Source organism: Artemia sp. Qi Xiang Cuo, chromosome 4, assembly GCF_049724085.1.
Source record: "Artemia sp. Qi Xiang Cuo chromosome 4, ASM4972408v1, whole genome shotgun sequence".
NCBI classification, from domain to species: Eukaryota; Metazoa; Arthropoda; class Branchiopoda; order Anostraca; family Artemiidae; genus Artemia; species Artemia sp. Qi Xiang Cuo.
The window spans coordinates 77714498-77729383 of NC_142797.1; the positions used below are offsets into that span (position 1 = coordinate 77714498).

At 37.1% G+C, this 14886-nt stretch overlaps 1 protein-coding gene across 2 annotated transcripts in view; it reads right to left on the reverse strand.

The window, feature by feature from the left end:
* LOC148953458 (uncharacterized) overlaps positions 1-14886 on the reverse strand; it is a 216483-nt gene that overhangs the window by 21355 nt on the left and 180242 nt on the right. For both annotated transcript variants that reach the window (XM_089087689.1, XM_089087688.1), the window contains exon 10: positions 12409-12545. In XM_089087689.1, coding sequence (XP_088943815.1) covers positions 12409-12545 — 137 coding nt within the window. The remainder of the gene's footprint in view (positions 1-12408; positions 12546-14886) is intronic.

Here is a 14886-nt window from a genome sequence, read left to right on the forward strand (position 1 = left end):
AATAAATGATAATGATAAAAAGTTTCCTTTCTTATATTGGACGATAAAATTTCATAAATATCCACCAAAACCACGTTTTATTGCTGGGGCAGCAAGGTGTCCAACCAGAATTGCGGCTACTGACCTATCTGTCATTTTAGGAGAAATTAGAAATAAATTTAAAGCATATTGCTCCGGACTTAAAAATATTTCTAACTTTAACCCATATTGGAGAGTTAATAACTCGTTACAAGTGATAGATTCTTTGGCTATGGTTTCAGCTAAAAGAGTCGATTCATTTGATTTTACTACTCTGTATACAAATTTGTCACTTAATTTAGTATTCGAAAAATTGAAAATGGTGATAAAGAAATTTTTTCTTTTGTCTAAAATCAGATTTTTTGAAAATTGATACTTTTAATAAAAAAGCCCGATGGACGAATTTCTTTAGAAGTACTATTAATTCAGGATGTTGTAGCTTGGATATGGTATGTGATTTATTGGAATTTTTTCTATTTAATACATTTATAAGATTTAATGGAAACTTATATAAACAAACTATAGGTATTCCTATGGGTTGTTATGCAAGTCCACTCATAGCGGACTTGTTTTTAAGTCAATTAGAATACAAAAATATGATAAAGACAAACAGCTCATGCAATGTAAAGTATAACCTTTCAAATAATAAAAGATATTGGGATGATCTCTTAGTAATAAATTGTGCAGAGTTTATTGAAATTTCAAAAAATATTTATTCACAAGAGTTAATTCTGGAGCCTAGCTATGGAATGGGACACTCCGACCATTTCTCAGATTTAAATAATGATATTTAAAATAATAAAAAATTATTTTTAAAATATATAATAAAACGGATGTTTTTAATTTTGAAGTAATTAATTTTATATTCCTTGAAAGTAACATACATTCAAATATCACTTATTCAGCTTATTATTCCCAATTATTTAGGTATACAAAAATATGCAGTAATTACACATATTTTAAAAATTGATGTAAAAAGCTGACCGAAAAACTGATCTCAGGAGGTTTTTCTGCCAAAAAATTTAGTTGGCAATTCAAAAAATTTAGTTTTATGTATCATGAACTTGTAAGTAAATATACAAAAAATTGTAAAGAAATACTGAATGATATTTTAATATAATTTCTCTTTCACTTTTCTTTTTTCGAATTTTGAATTTGTAGATGGTTTTCAAACTTGCTTGAGGATCTTTAAATCTGTAATTGGTTCCAGATACCAATAAAAGAAACATCTGGAGCAGTCTTCATTTGTTCCAGAATGGTCTCTACTCACCGGCCTTTGGAATTTTACCAAGAAAACATTGAAACACTTTTTGTATTTAATTTTTAACAGCTCGACTAGTATGCATGTATTTCACAAGTTTTACCTGACACAGGGATACCATATAGATCTTATGGTAGAGGCTCCACTGTGCCGGGTTAACAAAGTAAACCCTCAAAAACCATTAAGGCAGGTGGTATCTCTTCTGATGAGCCCTAAATGGAATGTTTTACTTGGAAATATTTTGCTAGATTAAGGTGCTTTTGCATGTAAATTTACCACGACTTATATTAATTGATAACGACTTTACATGGATTTGGACATTTCTATTTGGTTGATGGTTCCGGTATACTGTTTGGTCCTAGGTAGTTGGATAGATCAGTAAGATGAAAGTCACGTTCAAGTGCATATTTGTCTCAATTGCTGGATTAGGACGACAGTTGTTTTTTTTTTTTTTTTTTTTTTTTTTTTTTTTTTTTTTTTTTTTTATCTTAATACTCATATATATATATATACTATAGTATATATATCTATATATATACATATATATATATATATATATATATATATATATATATATATATATATATATATATATATATATATATATTATATAATATAATATTATAATAATTTAATATATATAACAGGTTCTAATTTTTGCTCATTTTCAGTTTAATAGAGTAATTTGCTTTTCATTCAAAAACTTATTTTGTGGAAAAAGTTGGTTTAATTAATATTTGTTCGTTTTATATTGACATAGTCTTTTTCAGGGAAAAAAATAATAGTTTAAATCTTTTCGTTTATTTATTTAAGAATTTACAGTTTGCCTGCTATTTGTCTGGAGAAACTTTTTCAACAAGTTTTAACAACATACACCCTTTTAAAATACTGACACAAATAGTAGAGTATTATAATAAAAGTTGTCAAACATAGTTCTGAAATGTGGGTTTCTTAAAAGGCAGGGGGATATTAAGTCTGTTAAATATTTTCCAGAGATCTAATTGGCAATTTTCCAGTTCTCTAAGGATAATTTCAGGTACCTGTTTGATTGACTGTATACCAAACAACAACCTTTAAGAAAAATTTGTTACGATCCCGCATTCTAGTGATGTAGTGAAAGAAAGGTTAACATGGCTAGTATAACTTTTAGCGATGAAGAACTGACGGAATGCCAAAGATTGTGCTTTTTGGTCATTCACTAGGACGAATCAAAAAGCAGTGCAACCCCAAACGAGGTAGGAAGGCTGAGTTTTACGGATGAAGGATAACAGATTGCCAAAGATTGTGCTTTTTGGGAATTCACAAGGACGAATCAAAAAGAAGGGCACCCCTAAATGGGGTAAGAAGGCCGAGTCTTACAGATGAAGCATGACAGATTGCCTGAGATTGTGCTTTTTGGTCGTTCACTAGGACCAATCAAAAAGCAGGGCACCCCGAAATGGGATAGGACAGCCAAGTTTTACGGATGAAGGATAACAGATTGCCAAAGATTGTGCTTTTTGGACATTCACAAGGACGAATCAAAAAGAAGGACACCCCCAAACGAGGTGGGACGGCTGAGTTTTACGGATGAAGGATAACAGATTGCCAAAGATTGTGCTTTTTGGTCATTCACTAGGACGAATCAAAAAGCAGGGCAACCCAAAATGGGAAAGGACGGCCGAGTTTTACGGATGAAGCATGACAGATTGCCAAAAATTGTGCTTTTTGGTCGTTCACTAGGACGAATCAAAAAACAGGACACCCCGAACTGTTTTCGGACAGCCAAGCTTTATGGATTAAAGATGAAAGATTGCCAAAGATTGTGCTTTTTGGAAGTTCACAAGGACGAATAAAGAAGACAAGAAACCCCAAACAAGGTGGGAAAGCTGAGTTTAACGGATGAATGATCACATACTGCCAGAAATTGTGCTTTTTGGTAATTCACTAGGACGAATCAAAAAGCACGACACCCCCAAACGAAGTGGGACGGCTGACTTTTACGGATATGATAACAGATTGCCAAAGATTGTGCTTTTTGGTCATTCACTAGGACGAATCAAAAAGCAGGGCAACCCCAAACAAGGTGGGAAGGCTGAGTTTTACGGATGAAGGATAACAGATTGCCAAAGATTGTGCTTTTTGGTCATTCACAAGGACGAATCAAAAAGAAGGGCACCCCTAAATGAGGAAGGTTGGTCGAGTTTTACTGATGCAGAATGACAGATTGCCAAAGATTGCGCCTTTAGGTCATTCACTATGACGAATCAAACAACAGGGCATCCTGTACTGTTATAAGACAGCCAAATTTTATTGAATGAGGATAACCTATTGACAGAGTGTCTGATTATGGAAAGGTAACAAGAAAGACTATGAATTAAAGAAGATCCCAAACAAATGTGGCCAGAAGACCTCTGCGGAGTTCGGATCCGAGTATGCCAGAGATAGCGCTTTTGGTTCGTTCACAAGAACGAATCAAATAGCAGGACAATCCCAAACAAGGTGGGAAGGCTGAGTTTTACGGATGAAGGATAACAGATTGCCAAAGATTGTTCTTTTTGGTCACAAGAACGAATCAAAAAGAAGGGTACACCAAAACAGGACAGTAAGGCCGAGTTTTACGGATGAAGCATGACAGATTGCCAAAGATTGTGCTTTTTGGTCGTTCACTAGGACCAATCAAAAAGCAGGGCACCTCGAAATGGGATAGGACGGCCGAGTTTTACGGATGAAGGACAAGCCAGTGACTGAGATTGTGCATTTGGAAATGTCACAATAACGAATCTAATAGAAGGAAAACCCCATACATATTTGGCCGGCGGACTTTTACGGAGGAAGGTACAGATTGTGCCAGAGATATTTCTTTTTTAACACTAGGACGAATCAAAAAGAAGGGCACCCCAAAATGGGATAGGACGGCCGAGTTTTACGGATGAAGCATGACAGATTGCCAAAGATTGTGCTTTTTGGTCGTTCACTAGGACCAATCAAAAAAGAGGCCAACCCGTAATGGGATAAGACAGCCAAATTTTACGGATGAAAGATGAAAGATTGACAAAGATTGTGCTTTTTGGTCATTCACTAGGACGAATCAAAAAGGAGGGCCACCCCAAACGAGGTGGGAAGGCTGAGTTTTACGGATGAAGGATAACAGATTGCCAAAGATTGTGCTTTTTGGTCGTTCACTAGTACCAATCAAAAAGCAGGGCATCCCGAAATGGGATAGGACGGCCAAGCTTTACGGATGAAAGATGAAAGATTGCCAAAGATTGTGCTTTTTGGTCATTCACTAGGACCAATAAGAAAGCAGGGCAACCCAAACGAGGTGGGAAGGCTGAGTTTTACGGATGAAGGATAACAGAATGCCAAAGATTGAGCTTTTTGGTCATTCACAAGGACGAATCAAAAAGCAGAGCAACCCCAAACAAGGTGGGAAGGCTGAACTTTACGGATGAAGGATAACAGATTGCCAAAGATTGTGCTTTTTGGTCATTCACAAGGACGAATCAAAAAGAAGGGCACCCCTAAATGGGAAAGGACGGTCAAGTTTTACGGATGAAGCATAATAGATCGCCAAAGATTGCGCTTTTTGGTCATTCACTAGAACCAATCAAAAAGCAGGGCACCTCGAAATGGGATAGGACAGCCTAGTTTTATGGATGAAAGATGACAGATTGACAAAGATTGTGCTTTTTGGACGTTCACAAGGACCAATCAAAAAGAAGGGCAACCCCAAACGAGGTGGGCCAGCTGAGATTTACGGATGAATTATAACAGATTGCCAAAGATTGTGCTTTTTGGTCATTCACAAGGACGAATCAAAAAGAAGGGCAACCCCAACCGAGGTGGGACGGCTGAGCTTTACGGATGGAGGATGACAGATTGCCTGAAATTGTGCTTTTTGGTCTTTCACTAGAACGAATCAAAAAGAAGGAAAACCCCAAACGAGGTGGGAAGGCTGAGTTTTACGGATGAAGGATCACATATTGCCAGAGATTGTGCTTTTGGATCTTTCACAAGCACGAATCAAATAGCACGGAAATCCCAAACATAGTTGGACGGCTGACCTTTACGGATGGAGCTAAACAGTTTACCAGAGATTGTGTTTTTTGATCATTCACAAGGACGAATGAAAAAGCAGGGCACCCCGAAATGGGAAAGGACGGTAGAGTTTTACGGATGAAGCATAATAGATCGCCTAAGATTGCGCTTTTTGGTCATTCACTAGAAAGAATCAAAAAGCAGGACACCCCTAAATGTTATAGGACGGCCTAGTTTTACGGATGAAGGACAATAGATTGCCAAAGATTGTGCTTTTTGGTAATTCACAAGGACGAATCAAGAAGAAGGGAAACCCCAAACGAGTTTGGACGGATAAGTTTTACGGAGGAAGGTAGCCAGTTTGGCATCGAGATTGCTTGTTGGTAAGACACTACGACGACTCAAAAAGAAGGACACCCCTACATGGGATAAGACCGTAGAGACTTACGGATGAAGCATGATAGAGTCACTAAGATTGCACTCTTAGGTCATTCTCAAGAACGAATCAAAAAAAAGTGCAACCCAAACGAGGTGGGAAAGCCAAGTTTTACGAATAAAAGATGACAGAATGCCAAAGATTGAGCTTTTTGGTCATTCACAAGGACGAATCAAAAAGCAGAGCAACCCCAAACAAGGTGGGAAGGCTGAAAGTTACGGATGGAGGATAACAGATTGCCTAAGATTGTGCTTTTCGGTAATTCACAAGGACGAATCTAAAAGAAGGACAACCCAAAACATCGTGGGAAGGATGAGATTTAAGGAGTAACGATTACCTAATGCCAGTGATTGAACTTTTGGATCTGTCACAAGGACGAATCAAATAGCACGGAAACCCCAAACAAAGTTGGACGGCTGACTTTTACGGATGAATCTTGACAGTTTACCTAAGATTGTGTTTTTTGATCATTCACTAGGACGAATCAAAAAGAAGGGCACCCCAAAAGGGGAAAGGACGGTAAAGTTTTACGGATGAAGCATAACAGATCGCCAAAGATTGCGCTTTTTGGTCATTCACAAGAACGAATCAAAAAGCAGGGCACCTCTAAATGGGATAGGACGGCCGAGTTTTACGGATGAAAGACGACAGATTGCCAAAGATTGAGCTTTTTGGAAATTCAGAAGGACCAATCAAGAAGAAGAAAAATCCCCCACAAGGTGGGAAGGCTGAACTTTACGGATGAAGGATAACATTCTGCTTACAATTGTGCTTTTCGGTCATTCCCAATGATGACTCTAAAAGTAGTACAACCCCAAACAAGGTGGGAAGGCTGAGCTTTACGGATAGGATAACAGATTGCCAGAGATTGTGCTTTTTGGGCATTCACAAGGACGAATCAAAAAGAAGGACAACCCCAAACGAGGTGGGAAGGCTGAGTTTTACGGATGAATGATAACAGATTGCCAAAGATTGTGCTTTTTGGTCATTCACTAGGACGAATCAAAAAGCAGGTAAACCCCAAACAAGTTGGGAAGGCTGACATTTACGGAAGAAGGAACACAAATTGGCAAAGATTCTGCTTTTTGGTCATTCACAAGGACGAATAAAAAAGAAGGGCATCCCTAAATGTGGAAGGAACGTAGAGTTTTACGGATGAAGGAAGACATATGGACAAAGATTGTACCTTTAGGTCATTCACTAGGACCAATCAAAAAAGAGGCCACCCCGTAAGATGATAAGACAGCCAAGCTTTACGGATTAACGATAACAGATTGCCTAAGATTCTGCTTATTGGTCGGTCACAAGGACCATTCAGAAAGAAAGGCAACCCCAATAAGGTGGGACGGCCGAGTTCTACGGATGAAGGATTAGACAATGCCAGAGATTGCGCTTTTTGGTCATTCACAAGAACGAATCAAAAATCAGGGCAAACCAAAACCAGGTTGGACAGCTAAGTTTTGCGGATGACGGATAACAGATTGCCAAAGATTTTTCTTATTGGTCAGACACTAGTAACACTCAAAAAGCAGGGCACCCAACAATGTGGTCGGACGGCCGAGTTTTACGGATGAAGCATGACAGATTCCCAAAGATTGTGCTTTTTTGTCTTTCTCAAGGAAGAATCAAAAAGAAGGGCATCCTTAAATAGGATAGGAAGGCCAAGTTTTACTGAAGAAAGATAAAAGATTGCCAAAGATTGTTCTTTTTGGTAATTCACTAGAACAAATCAAAAATAAGGGCAACCCCAAACAAGGTGGGAAGGCTGAGCTTTACGGATGAAGGATAACATATTGCTAACGATTGTGCTTTTTGGGAATTCACAAGAACGAATCAAAAAGAAGGGCACCCCTAAACGGGATAAGAAGGCCGAGATTTACGGATGAAGCATGACAGATTGCCAAAGATTGTGCTTTTTGGTCGTTCACTAGGACCAATCAAAAAGCAGGGCACCCCAAAATAGGACAGGACGGCCAAGTTTTACGGATGAAAGATGACAGATTGCCAAAGATTGTGCTTTTTGGTCATTCACTAGGACCAATCAAAAAGCAGGGCAACCCCAAACGAGGTGGGAAGGCTGAGTTTTACGGAAGAAGGATGACAGAATGGCAAAGATTGAGCTTTTTGGTCATTCACAAGGACGAATCAAAAGAAGGGCACCCCTAAATGGGGTAGGACGGCCGAGTTTTACGGATGAAGCATGACAGATTGCCAGAGATTGTACTTTTTGGTCGTTCACTAGGACCAATCAAAAAGCAGGGCACCCCGAAATGGGATAGGACGGCCGAGTTTTACGGATGAAGCATGACAGATTGCCAGAGATTGTGCTTTTTGGTCGTTCACTACGACCAACCAAAAAGCAGGGCAACCCCAAACGAGGTGGGAAGGCTGAGTTTTACGGAAGAAGGACGACAGACTGGCAAAGATTGTGCTTTTTGGTCATTCACAAGGACGAATCAAAAAGAAGGGCACCCCTAAATGGGGTAGGACGGCCGAGTTTTACGGATGAAGCATGACAGATTGCCAGAGATTGTGCTTTTTGGTCATTCACTAGGACGAACCAAAAAGAGGGGCAACCCCAAACAAGGTGGGAAAGCTGAGCATTACGGATGAAGGATGAGAAAGTTGCAAAGATTGTGTTTTTTTGTCCTTCCCTAGAACGAATAAAAAAGAAGGTTACACCTCCACAGGGACGTAAGGTCGAGTCTTACGGATGAAGCTTAACAGAGTGCCAAAGATTGTACCTTTATGTCATTCACTAGAACGAACCAAAAAACAGGGCACCTCGAAATAGGATAGGACAGCCAAGTTTTATGGATGAAAGATGACGGATTACCAAATATTGTGCTTTTTGGTCGTCCACCTGATGCCAAATAAAATCAGATTGGCCCCTACTGGGATAGAAGGACGTCATAAGCAAGGTTACAAGGGCAATTAGAACTTCATGGTAGAGGATAAAATGCAACTCTTTGGGGGGGGGGAGCGTGTGCAGTTGTGCTGCCCTTAGATAGCTTGGTGCCTCAGTGGGGGGTTATTTGAAATAGTAAATTTGTGGAAAGCCCGAATAATTAAGGAATAATGGAAGCACGGACTACTTGATCAGTTCCATAATCAGTGAAATAGTCGCTAGACTACAAAACTGATTCATCATAATTTCATCTTTGAAGAAATTGTGGGACAGAAAAAACCTTGGATAGAAAAAGGGTTCCTTGTGACTTTTTCGGTGTATCAGATGTAATTTCAAAATTGCAGTATAGAAACAAACAGGTATGGCTTGTGCGCATTTATCCCCTCACCACAGCCCTATCCAGTTTGATAGTTGATTCGTCTCTTGCCTGTTTTAACTCCACTTTTATTTTATTTACTGTTGTTCTGCCTGGGTTATAAGTATATTCATTATTAATGATGATGCATAAGATATATAACCTATAACCTATACACAATCAATCTTTATCAGGTTTTTCCAGGTGCGCATAATAGCCTAACAGACTAATCTGATACGGAATTACCTCGAGCCAAGGAGTAATTCCCTTCAGATAAGAGATATTTTTAACTATTATTCATAACTCAGCGTAAAGAGTTAAGGCTTGGAAGTTTTTTTGAAGTTTGGGTGTGACTACATTACTATAAATGAAAATCTTTTGAAGAACCATGATTTTATAACCTTTCCTGACCCTAGAACTATGTAGGGTCATATGATATATCTCCAGGGTCATTCCCATAAGGGAAATGGTGACGGAATACATTTAAATCGGGTGTCAGGAAAAAAAAATTTACGGCGAGCAGTTTTGCATTTTTCAAAAGGTTTTTGGGTGAAAAATTCCATTTCGAGAGATAGCAATGACATTTTGAATTATAATATAACTCACTTAAAAAAAATTGAAAAAGTTAATTTTTCCAACTTCGGTAAAGTTTAATAAACACTGAACCGAGAAATATTTATAGCTGATGGTGGCATTGATTTCAGGAAGAAAATTTCTTGTCTTTTATTATTTTTTTATTTGTCTTTTATTATTTTATCATTTTTTATTTATTTTTATTTATCTTTTGTTTATTTATTATTTATTTTTTAGTCTAAATTACTGGCAGTCTTCTTTCATCGTAGATTGTAGAAATACAACTCAAATAAGTTCAAGGTCTCTCAAAACATTAGGCAATGACCCATTTAGTGAGCACTGTAGGACAAATTCATAATTTAATTAATTTATATAATTTAATTTATATTATATATTTTAATTTAAATTATAAATAATTTATATTGGAGTATATCATTGGTGCTAGTTGGGAAGAGGCAGAAAGGACATGTGCTCCTCCCCCTGTATTTTGAAACATACATTCTTTGGAAAATTTTCATTGAAAAAAAATACACCTTACTTTTATTTTCATTGACAAAAATAACAAATTTTCCAACCCCCCCCCCCCAAGATACTGAAAAATACATAATGCCCGCCTAATTTTCGCGGACTGACGACACCAAAGTCTATGCAGAAAAGAAGCAATTTTTCTTTATAGAATTATGCATATATACTTTGCAATGCTCAAAAGAGAAGTTATTAAGAATATATTCGATGTTATGGATGACTTTATTTATCGAGGTCTTTTTATAGAATTTCACGTTTTTGTTTAGTACTTTTATCTACGTCTTTCCTGGAATTAACACCAAGATTTGAGTAGTCTCATTTAACACCCCTAATCACTGGTGCCAAGATAAACAATTTAGGTGTCAAAAATTCGATCCTTCCCAGAAACTTTTTTTTCTTTTTCTTAAACACAACAAGGACAAAAATTTGACAGCCGACTGGAATTCTTAGGAAAGATCTACTAAACACTTATTATACGTTTAAGCCTCAGGAACCACCGTTAGGGTTTGACCCAGTAAATTATGGTAGGTTTTTTTTTCAGAAACCCTTTGAGAAAAAGCAGTCAATAATATATTTGAAATATATTATCATTATAATGAGAGAAAGGTTGCGATGAATAGGGCACGTTCTGCGGACGAAGGATGACAGATTGCCGAAGACTGTCCTTTTCGGCCAACCGTGTAGGGCTAAAGAGAAAGGAGGTATTCCACGGTTGGCGTGAGAGGATGCATAAAGAAAGATTTAAAGGAAATGGGAACTTCCTGGGAGGGTGTAAAGAGGGATACTTTGAGAAGATTGGGATAGAGGACGAGCGTGCGCAGCTGTGTTGGCTTCAGGCGGCTTGGTGCTGAGGTGAATGGTAAGCAGTAGTAGTAGTAGTAGTTTTCAAGCCTTGACTAATCAGCCTAGAATTTCCTTGAACATTCTGCTCATGAATTAGACAGTCAGAATAAATACATCACGCACACAACACTGCGACTATCACTAGAATTCGTGTATTTAAACAGTATTGACGTTCGGTAAGGGAAATTTGATTAAGACTTATTCCGTCAAAGCTCCACTCCTGCAGGATAAGTAAGAGGGAGTATGGGTTTTAACTCTCCCCAAATTGCAAAAACACGCACAATTACAAATATTTTGGTAATTTGCTACCTAAAAACAGCTTGAAAATGTTTTTACCCAAAATTTTCTGGACGTTGGCCCTGTGTTCTGTAATCCAATATTTGTAAAAAGATATTCAATTATAATCTATATATATATATATATATATATATATATATATATATATATATATATATATATATATATATATATATATATATATATATATATATATATATATATATATATATATATATATATATATATATATATATATATATATATATATATATATATATATATATATATATAAATATCTATATATATATATAGATGTGTATGTATAAAGTTTATGTCCGTAAGCTGTATAATTGAAGGACTATATTTGAATGAAAATGGAACAAGGCGAAGATCAACGTCATAATGTAGCCAAGGTAAATGTTATGAATTTGATATGAGGCCATGAAACCAGCATACATTATTTTTATTTTTTATATCAGGAAATCTTCCATCGCTGATTTTGACCGGCTAAATCCAAATCGCACTTGATAACTGTCAGTTTTAACATTTTGCATTGAGTTTTTTCTTTTACTTTGCTTATTCTTTACAATGGTGATGCAAAGGAACACCTAAAAAGGTTGCGTTGGGTTTGACCTCTCTCAAATAAAATTTAAAAAATTCGTAAAAGAAACGCTTATTTTGGCAATATAATAATAATATTAAAAAAAAGATCGAATACCTTGTCAATTGTTGAGCACTCTTCATTTTTTATTCTTCCTTTTCCCTCTCCCCTTGCAAGGAAATCCTCTCCTCTTGTGAATTAAAGTCGTTTAAGGGGATATGGTGACGTCCTATCATCACCTGAACAGATTGATAAAATAAAGCAATGACATTTAATTTTAGCTCTGCATGTTCTTTCCCTTGTATAATCTAAGAATATGTAGCTCCAAATCAGGGACGTAATTTTCGATGTGGCAAGGGAGGCAATTACCCCTTCCAACCTCAGTTTGCCCCCCCCCATACCCCAGTTTGCCCCCCTCCCCCAGTTAAAATTTTGTTTCTTCAAAAATCTTGTCAAAACTAAGATAAGCCTGCATAATTCAAGTATCAACAGTATATCAAATATCCAATATTTGAACTATTTGATAACTACTAATTAGACTATGTTTCAGATCTATAACTAAGTTTTTCATGGAAAACAAAGTGATTACCTGGGCATCGGATTCGGTGATTTTCTTCTGCAGAGTATGTGCATGATCCTGAAGCATGAGGAGCTGCCCTCTATAATGTTCTTCTAACATTGTCAGTGCGTCTTGTTTCTCTTCTTCGATTAAATTTTGCAAGGCATCTCCAAGGAAAACACAAATAGAATTTGAAGCAAAACATTAATAAATTAACACAAATTCGATATCTAACAACATGTTTATATTTTTTAGGTTTATATCAATGACAGGACAATACAAAACCTCTTCTTATTTCTTAAACCGACTGGAGCTGGGCATACCATGTAGGCTGAATTGTACAATAGACAAGCGAATAGGCAATTACGAAATTGAATCATAAACCTAATGCTGATTCTACATTCCACTCTTTCTGGCATGACTGATGATTTTGGTTTTTGATAAAACTACATTTTGTTATAAGCATAACGGGTTTCCAAAATAGTCAGTAGAGTTATTTCGTATGATTTTTTTTTACCCTAAAAATAGATTAAAAAATGAGAAGGAACTTTCAGAGGCAGCACGATCATGGGGGTGTCCAACTTAATCATAAGACATTATATGCATCCAGGTTATCAAACGGGGGCATCTTTAATATCTTAGAAACGGCTAAGGGTTTTAAATTGTAACTTTTAGAACTACCACTGCCAATACTACTATTATTACAACTACTACTACCACTGCTACTACTGCTGCTACTGCTGTTGCAACTTCGACAACTTAAAACTATGACTGCAACTTATTGCGACTGCAAAACAGACGACTTGTGACTGCAACTGTGACCACTTTTGACTACATGCGACTGGGAATGCAACTACTTGCCACTGCGACCACTTGCGACTGTGACTAGTTCTAACTGCCACTGAAACTACTTCCAGCTGCGTCTACCACTACCACTACATGCAGCTGTCGCTACTAACGACTGCGGCTACTTGTAGCTACGAACACTTCCGATTGCAACTGGAACTACTTGCCGTTGCAACTCAGGCTACTGGCGACTGTGACTAGGAATTTTCACGATTGCGACTGCAATTACTTGCAACTGAAACTACTTGTGTCTGTAAATGTGACCATATCAAACAACCACTACTTGCGACTGCAACTGTGCCTACTTGGAGACAGCGATTTCAGCTGTTTGTCACTGCGACTAATTGTGACGGCAACTACTAGCGACTACGACTACTTGCGACTGCGACTGTGATTGCAATCACAACTGTGGCAGGAACTGCAACTGCTGCCACTGCTACCACTACTACTACTGCTACTACTACTACTATTACTGCTACTACCAGTACTAACAGTACTACTACTACTACTACTACTACCGCTACTACTACTACTACCACTACTACTACTACCACTACTTTTGCTACTAAAACTACTACTATTACTACTACTATAACTACTACTACTGCTACTGCTACTGCTACTACTACTACTACTACTACTACTATTACTACTTCTACTACCACTACTACTACTACTACTACCAGTACTACTACTACTGCTACTAATACTGCTACTAGTACTACTAACACTACTACTGCTACTACTACTAATGTGATTATTACTACTACTACTACTACTACTGTTACTACTACTATTACTGCTACCACTACTATTGTTATTATTACTGCCACTACTACTACTAATCCTACTTTTGAACCAAGTCAAAAGAGTCATGCCCTGAACTAATTCAAATGAGCATTCAGATTGCCAATAGCGCGTCTGTGCAACATCCCAGGAACAGCTAATGGTATTAAGTTGGATTTTTTCAGGGCATGAGACCTGGTGAACTTAATTAGAAGTCATTATACGCACCCAAATTTGTAAAATGGGTATATCTGTAATCTCAGGTATGGCTAAGGGTGTCAAGTTGGAATTTTCAGGGAACGTTGTGGGGGGTTATGGTTTAAATCAAAATAAACCGTTTGTATCCAGATGTGTATACAGTCGCCTCCACAAAAAAGTGTGTATGCAGTGTCTCATGGCTAAGAGAATTAAGTTGAAGCTTTTGGTGCATATCGAGGGAATGTTGAGGGGGACAGTCAATTAATATTTGTCTATACTCAGGATTGTATAAGAGCAAACAAAAATTAACTAAAAATATTTCCGCGAAAGAAGTTTTCAAAGAAAAGTAAAGAGCTGAATTAAACCAACGACGAGCAGAAATGAAGTCAAATAAAAACTCAAGCATAAAAACAAACATAAATTGCTATCAATAAAATAAATCAAATCGACAACGAACATAAATTATAACAGATATACAAGCAGAAGCTAAAACGAAGAGAAATTACCACTAACAGCAGAAGGGCTACCAGGGTTATGCCAGCTAAGGAATAGAAATGCGTTTGAGCTTTACTGAAACAAAAGTAATTTTCAGACGCAAAATATATATTAAACTGTCAATATATATTCATTAGCTCTTTTCAGAAATCTTGGTTATTTTGGTGATTTTTTTTGATGCTA